Consider the following 8,196-nt stretch of genomic DNA (forward strand, 5'->3'; position numbering starts at 1 on the left):
GTTAAAAACATAAGGTCATGGATTACTTCTGCAGAGCTTTTTACAATGTGGGTTCATTGTTATCAGTAAGTAAAGAAAACAAAACAAAACAATGACATATCAATCAGCATGCTTATAACACAGAAGTAGATATCTTTGAGTAAAAGTAATTACCATAACGCTTTTGACTCAAATAGCTTTTCTCTTAAGATATTCCTTTAGTAGATATTGTCAATATAGAACCCAGTCTGTGAAGTAACCCAATCTCTAATAAAGAAAGAGTTCATAATCAAAACATTCTTAATCTCAGAATGCTTTGGATCCATTATATACAAATATATATTTTTTTTACTTCTAATATTTTTGTAAGATTTTGACATTTTATGCCTAAATGACTTAATTTGCATAATGTTCAGGGCCTCAATTTTAACATCAGTGCTTAGTGATCTCCACCCCACTGATATTGCAGAAGGAGGTCTCTTGCTTTCTGTCCCCCCTCCCCCTCTTTCTCGCTCTCTCTCACTGTGAATTCTTCATAGACGCAGTTTGTCTCCCAGACACAACTGTGCATTCCAAGTTACTTGTCCCTTAATTAGATCATGTATCACCTGAGTTTCAATTGTTTTCTCCTAGCACTGGTAAACCTCTCAGGTAAGACTGAAATTCATTATTTAAAAAAAAAGAACAAGTGAAAAGCTGTAGTTCCAGCTGAATCATTCTTAAGACACCTTTTCAGTCGGATGTGCTGTATATGGTCTAATGTATCTCTGAATTGCAGTGATAATTCAGCTAATGCATTGTGTGCTAAATTACATTTCAGACACAATTCTGCATTTACGTTGTGTGTTTTTGAGCAGTCTTTACTATGTTGTATAGCTGAAAGACAGAAGTGCTTTGCATATACTGGATGCGCTAGCCTTGTTTGCTGTGTTGTTTCCTCTCCATCTGTGTGAAAAAGGGGAAGTCGCAAAGCCTGCAAACATGTTGACGCAGCTTATGATCAATTTTCGCATTAAAATGCAACATGTGGATTAGTGAGTTCTTGTTGATACTTCTTCAGAGTTTTTATCATGTGAAATGAGGCATGAGGGCTCCTTGAAGCTTCATTGCTTAACATTGAGTACTGAGCTCTGAATAACTGATCGCCTTTCTCTTCTCCTCCAGTTACCACAGCGCATTTTAACATTTACCAGGTGCCCAGGTTTTACAGCACCAAAGTCGGTAGGAGAGTAAGCATGTTGTGCTACTGCAAGAATTTAAATAAGGGAAAGCTGCAGGTGGAGTGGTACAAGGCAGAGAAGTACATAGATACGCATAGGTTGAAGCTGGAAAACTCCAGGGCCATCAACGATTCAGGCAGTCTGCACATCCTGAAAGTGGAGGTCAAGGACAGTGGCATTTACTTCTGCAAGATCAACAAAACTTGGGGACTTGGAACCGAGTTACAAGTGATCAGTAAGTGTGCATGCACTTATGAATTAAGCCAATCAGTTAAGAGCCTGTGGATGTTTGGGATTCAATTTGTAGGATGTGCCACTTTTACAGATTTGTTAGCAAATGTTTCTTCCACCATCAGGACACATCGATCAAACAGCAGCAGAGAGGAGGAGCAAGATGAAAGACCTGATCATTTTCATCCAGACTTTCTTCCTCATGCTGTGTATAGCTCTTTTCTGGATCAAATGTAACAAACTAGTGAGTGCCACACTCATCAGAACACACACACACACACACATGAAAAGGCTCCCATACTCCATAAAATCATTAACACATAACTTACATAATTCTCAACCCAAAGCTGATTCATGTATGTTTTCCCAAAGCTATTAGATTTCATTACCTTTATTACTACTCTTAATAATAATATTACCATCCAACCATCTTACTGCCATTATAGGAGGTGCACCACTTGCTTTGCCTGTCTCTGGGGTGGGCACTGGTGACACCTCCCCCTTGCCTCTACGAGGCTTAGGTAAAGGCCCATGAGTTCCGGGGCTATATGCCCTAGTAGAAGGAATTTCCTCCTCAAACACAGTAGCCTCTCTTTGTGCCGCACGGGATGGTTTGCTCGCTCCCGAGTGGCACCTCATAGGCGAAGCCTTGGGTGGTATCTTAAGTGCCGGAGGCTCATTGCTCTTGGAGGCTGCAGACTCTACGTCACTGACATTGGGAGGATCCCCATTGAGGACTTCCTCCACCTCCATAGACGGATCCTCCACATAGTCGAATCCCAAGTCTGACCACAGACTAACGTCACTGCACTCCCCGTTATCTCCATAATCCACGTAACCCTTGTAGTAGTCCATTTAGGAATCGTAGGACCCAGCGGAGTCAACTTCCAAGTGCCAATCCCTGTAGTCCGGCGGAGGTCTGTAGGACTTTGCAGAGTCCGACCCTGGACCACACTCGGGGCCACCCCAAAATCATCCAGTGGCCTCCTCCCCTGTAGTGGGAGTATGTAGTGGGGCCAGGATGACGGAGGGTCTCACTGCACGGGTTGTAGAAGGGTGTTTGCCTCCTTTCTTCCCCTTCCTTTCTTTGCTCCCCTTCCCAGGCATCCTTCATCAGTCGGTGTTTCTGTAATGAGGAGGTTCAAGCAGGATGAGGGGACGAGTCGCAGACACAAGAACATACGTTTATTTGCACACATAACATATAACACTTAGCACACAGGCTAATGGGGTTAAACACCGACAGCACAAATACGTAAATGACAGGCTTTTATACATATATGATAACGATACCATGAGGAGTAGATGTGATACACAGGGAGGGCGTGGCTACATTGACAAACACACACACACACACACACACACACACACACACACACGAGGAGACGTTTTGGGGGAGGGGCTGTACCGAGACACACATAGGCTAGTCTGAGTATAAGAGCACTAGTATACCAGTACGAGAGTACATTAGTCTAGGGTGCAAATGTTCTGACAGAGGAGCACTTTAAATTCAAGGAGTAGTAGTTTGTATTTAATTATGGGATGAAACAAGGGGCCAGTTTAACTTATAAATTGTGTGTGATATATGCCAAATGTTTAGTGTAGACAAATGCCCGGGCAGCCCTGGCAGTCTTGAGTTGAAATTTATTAAGGGTTTTTTCATATACACCAATGAATATAGGGACTTCAGTAATCTAGATAAGAGGTAATGAAAGCATCCCCCACACTGTTACACCAGCAGCAGCAGCCAAACCACTGATAAAAGGCATGGTCGATCCATGTTTTCATGTTGTTTACATCAAATTCTGATCCTATCATCTGAATGTTGCAGCAGAAATAGAGAATAACCAGTTCTTGGTTGTAACAAGTGGTTATTTGAGTTACTGTTGCCTTTCTATCAGCTCAAACCAGTCTGTCCATTCTCCTCTGACCTCTGGCATCAACAAGGCATTTTCACCCAGAGAAGTGGATATATTCTCTTTTTCAGACCATTCTTTGTAAACCCTAGAAGTGATAGTGCATGAAAATCACAGTAGAGCAGCAGTTTCTGAAATACTTAGACCAGCCTGTCTAGCACCAACCATACACATTCAAAGTCACTTAACTTTCTTCCCCATTCTAGCACTCAGTTTGAACTTCAGCAGTTCGTCTTGACCATGTCTACATGCCTAAATGCGCTGAATTGCTGCCATGTGATTGGATGATTAGATATTTGTGTTAACAAGCAGTTGAATTGAAAGTCAAAGTCAGAGTCAAATATATTTATATAGCACTTTTTACACCACAGGTTGTCACAATGCAGGTTTACAAATGGGTCAAGAGCTCTTATGAGCAAACTGGAGGTGACAGTGGCAAGAAAAAACTCCCTGGGTGGAATTTAGCAAGAAACCTTAGAGTAACAAAGGCTGAAGGCAGCCATCCAACCCAGAAATCAAAGCCAGGTCTAACAGGAAGTAAATGTGAACTCTGACCACCAGACAAAAAGAGCCAGCACCCGTTTAACCTTCCTAAGTGACAGTCTCCGTCACACTTGGGAGGACCAAGGCAAAATCTTTGGAGGACCAAGAAAATATATACACACTATATGGACAAAAGTACTGGGACACACCTCTTAATCCTTGAATTCGGGTATTTTGTTCAGTCCCAGTGCTACAAGTATAATAGAATGCACCTATTCTTGCAGTCAGCCTTTACAAATGTTTGTGGGAAAATGAAACATTCTAAAGAGCTCAATGAATTCAAGTGTGGTACTATAATAGGATATCACTGTTGCAACATGTCACTTAGTGAAATTTCTTCCATCCTAGATATTCCACAATTAATTGTGAGTGGTATTATTAAAAATTGGAACCACAGCAACTCAGCCACGAAGTGACATATCGCGTAAATGTGGAGCAGGGTTGCCAATTGATGAGGTGCATAGTGCATAAAAATCAGTATGTAGTTAGTTCCATTGCTCTGCTGACTTAATGAACCTCCTATGGTATTAACATCAGCAGAAAAACTATGCACCAGAAGCTTCATGGCATGGGTTTCCATTGCCAAGCAGCTGAATGCAAGCCATACAGCATGATGCCAAGCATTTCATGGATTGGTGTAAACCACGCCACCATTGGACTCTGGAGCAGTGGAAACATCTTCTTTGGAGTGATGAATCAAGCTTCTTTATCTGCTAGTCTGATGGATGAGTCTGGGTTTTGCAAATGCGAGGAGAATGTTACCTGCCTGACTGCACTGTGCCAACTGTAAATTTTGGTGGAGGAGTAAGTTGTTTTTCAGCAGTTGGCCTAGACCCCTTAGTTCCAAGGAAGGGAAGTCTTAATGCTTCAACATACCAAGACATTTTGGACAACTGTGTGCTTCCAACTTTGTGGGAACAGTTTGTGGAAGGCCCTTTTCTGTTTCAGCATGACTGTGCCCCAGTGCACAAAGCCAGGTCCATAAAGGCATGGTTGGGTGAGTTTGGTGTGGAAGAACTTGACTGGCCCACACTGACCTCAACCCCATCGAACACCTTTGGGATGAGCTAGATTAGTGATTGTGAGCAAGGCCTTCTCGTCCAATATCAGTGTCTGAGCTCACAAATGCTCTTTTGGATGAATGTGAAAAAGTACCTATGGATTTAGAAATAGGATGTTATAAAATCTCATATACTGTACATATATTTTTTTCTTTCAGGTGAACAAAGAAGAGGCTGTATATGAGGAACCTGAGGATGACCACACATATGAAGTCAGTGCTTTCTCCCACCTTATAAGAATGCCACTTATAAGGTGCTAGTATAGAGGCATAATGTGTCAATTTCATGGTGAGGAAAGGGACAGCTGAAGACCTTCTTGAAGTGGCCAGTAACACAGCGAGTCTTTTAAGAAACATTTTATCAGAGTTGCATGCAATACTTTACCGGTTGGTCGACTTGAAAGTGGTGAGCTGGAGCCATTGGTGCGTAGCTTACAGGAAGAGGAAGTGTTTAGGAATAGAACATGTGCAGAAAGCTTGACTTGTTATTATGTCTGCAGCGCTCATTAGCACTTTTTTACTTTCACTCCATTGATTGTGGTCAGTCAAAATGTTTTCCTTGACATTTTGAAGATATATTTCTGATGTTACAGGGTGACTACTACAGTGCATCAATTACAATGTCATTTTCTGAGTAGCAATGTAGGAAACACACTGATCCTTACATAGCACACTTAAAGAATGGAAGATGTATCATGGCACACAAAGGCACACAATATAGTTTTGTTATACTTGTTACTTGTTGTAATGTTCCTCAATTGCTCAGTGTAGTTACACTGTAACAGTAGTGATTTAATATGTTTTATATTTTTAATTTTAAGTGTTTTATATTTTTTGCCGCTATGTTTTTTCTTACCACTGTGAGTTCTCATGGAAATTAAATTAAAGCTCTATCTTTCTCTTATTCTCTCCCTGTCTTAACATCACTCAGGGTCTGGAAATCGAGCACTGTGGTGGTGACCTTTATGAAGACATTCATGCTTATTCTCAGTGCCAGGAAGCAGAAGAATCCTTGGAGTCCCCGGATCGAGAGTGATAAAGTTTTACACATAGTAAAAGCTACTATGTAGCAGGGAATACCAGAATGATAAGGGTACTGGCAGGGCAAGGCCATTTTTTTTTTAAGGTATTTAGTCCAAGATGAATGGTATTAGGAGACTGAACATTGCTCTGGATGAAACATTTGTACGCATCCTGATTTGTTACTGGAATTTTTGTATTTAGATTACATTAGAATTTAAATAGAGTTTAAATTGAGGCAATATATATGTCTATATTCACAAACACACATCCAGTACATGCACACACACACACACACACACACACACAATTACTTTGTGCATCTCAATGTTATTTGTTATATTACTGTATTTTATTAGTCATGTATTGCTTTATTACATGGCATGTTTCCAAACAACAAAAATATTTCTTCTGCTGAGTTTATGACTAGCTTAAGCTTGGTTTGTTGAAAATGTAAAGGTGCTCTGTGTAAGAAACAAACTAGAGAAGAACTGGTCTGGTGTAGTGGAGGTTTTGTCCTCCAGAATAAAGACATGTGGTGCTTTCTCATTCACTTCTTGCCTATTGCCATACATGCGACAAAGAGTGTCAGGTGTTTTTCCACCAACATTTATTCTCATTTCACAAGGGTGCCATAAACATTCAGAAAGTTAACTAAAAATAAATGTAAGATTTATCTTATATTAGTAAAGCATAAAATCTGTTTGTTCACTTTTTATTATTATTATTATTTATTTATTTTTGCGACTAATTCTGAAGCAAAAGATCCTGTAGGACTTTTATACATAAACAGTATAGTGTCTTAAAAGTAAGAGGAATAGAGAAAACTCTTCTAGTTAAACCTCCATGCTGGCGCTCTTGGCAGTCCAATTCATCAGTGCCATCGTGTGGTCATTCAGTCAAACTGAAAGTTTTTACCTTAATCATTCCACTTCCCTGTATTTTAAAACTGCTAATTTACTAAACAATAAGTAATGTTAACAAAGTCATTAAAATCATCTGCATTTTTTTTTCATTAAGACAATTTTATTCCCCTCTTACCACCATATAACCTATTTTCCCATTTATCTCATTCTGTTCTGTTTATCCAAGGACAGTGTTGAAGAAAAAAAAAATTTAATAATCAAATCGTTGATTACTTTGTTAAAATTGCATAGAGCTTATTCATACTGACATTTTGTGTTTGTTAAAGTTAACTAATACAGTACATAATGTTAATTAAGAATACATTAATGTAAATTGTGTACATTGGGTTTTTTTTTTTAAATGGAAAAAACTAAAGTCCATCTCATTCTTTTTTTCTTATAGTGCAGGTATCATATCTTCATACTAAAGAATAATTTTCAAATAGGCATATTTATAAGCTTTAAATTTTTATTTTAATTTTATATATAAATAGTTTGAGTTTTGAAATGTTTATAATATAAATGTAAATATATATATATATAAAATCCCGTACAGAAATCACAATTTAGGTTGCCACTTTGTCTTTAAATAACAACTCAAAATAAAGTAAAATGAATAAATAGAATAATTGAAACAATTTAAAAGTTCAAAGACACGTCATGAATCGCCTCATGAAAAGTTACATATATAAACGTATAAAACAAAGATTAAATAATATAGAGTAAGACTTTTCATTTGCAAATTAATGCTGAGGAAAAGATCATTAAGCCCAGGATGTTCAGCAGTTCTTTTCTTATCCACTCCCACATGCTTTTCTTATCTCCCTGAAAGTGCAAACAGAAGTATTTTGATATGTAAGTTATACAGATGCACAAGTGGATAAAACCTTTTTCCTATTTCTGTTTCTGTGCATTTGAGTCTTTTTTTTGGGGGGGTGGGGGTGACTCACCATGGCATTGTGGGTCAGATCTCTCAACTGTTGAAAGTACAAGGATAGTGTCTTGTTTTTTCTCATTTGATGACTGACCTGCATGAATGGAAGAATATGCCATTTACAGTGAAAGGAGGAGATGGAAATGTGTGCGAGGATCACAAAAGCATATAACTCATATTTAGCATATAACTCATTTACTAATCTGAGAATGTCTGTGTTGTATGAACCACTGATGCCAGGTATGCCAGACACCAGGGATGGAGATGTCCTCAACGTCTTCTCCGCCCTCCAGGAAACATAAACAGCAGCAAAAGCCAACAAGCGCTTGACAGCACATACTAACAACATCTCCTTACTACATGAATTAGTTATTCTAAACTAACAGAT

The 8,196-nt window shown here is 39.0% G+C and overlaps 1 protein-coding gene across 2 annotated transcripts; it reads left to right on the forward strand.

Moving 5' to 3' along the window:
* The first annotated feature begins 466 nt into the window (after positions 1-466).
* cd79b (CD79b molecule, immunoglobulin-associated beta) lies at positions 467-6,522 on the forward strand. Of its 2 annotated transcripts, XM_081698255.1 has the most exons (6): positions 612-630; positions 938-1,013; positions 1,144-1,434; positions 1,556-1,674; positions 5,109-5,162; positions 5,881-6,522. In XM_081698255.1, the coding sequence occupies exons 2-6, from the start codon at positions 1,004-1,006 to the stop codon at positions 5,983-5,985; spliced, it is 579 nt and encodes a 192-aa protein (XP_081554381.1). In that variant the 5' UTR covers positions 612-630; positions 938-1,003; the 3' UTR covers positions 5,986-6,522. The 2 variants fall into 2 exon arrangements, with proteins under 2 accessions (XP_026883234.2, XP_081554381.1); XM_027027433.3 differs by lacking the exon at positions 938-1,013 and having other exon boundaries at positions 467-630.
* The last annotated feature ends 1,674 nt before the right edge of the window (positions 6,523-8,196 follow it).

The sequence above is a fragment of the Electrophorus electricus genome, chromosome 15, assembly GCF_041902795.1.
Source record: "Electrophorus electricus isolate QZ-2024a chromosome 15, ASM4190279v1, whole genome shotgun sequence".
Classification (NCBI taxonomy): domain Eukaryota; kingdom Metazoa; phylum Chordata; class Actinopteri; order Gymnotiformes; family Gymnotidae; genus Electrophorus; species Electrophorus electricus.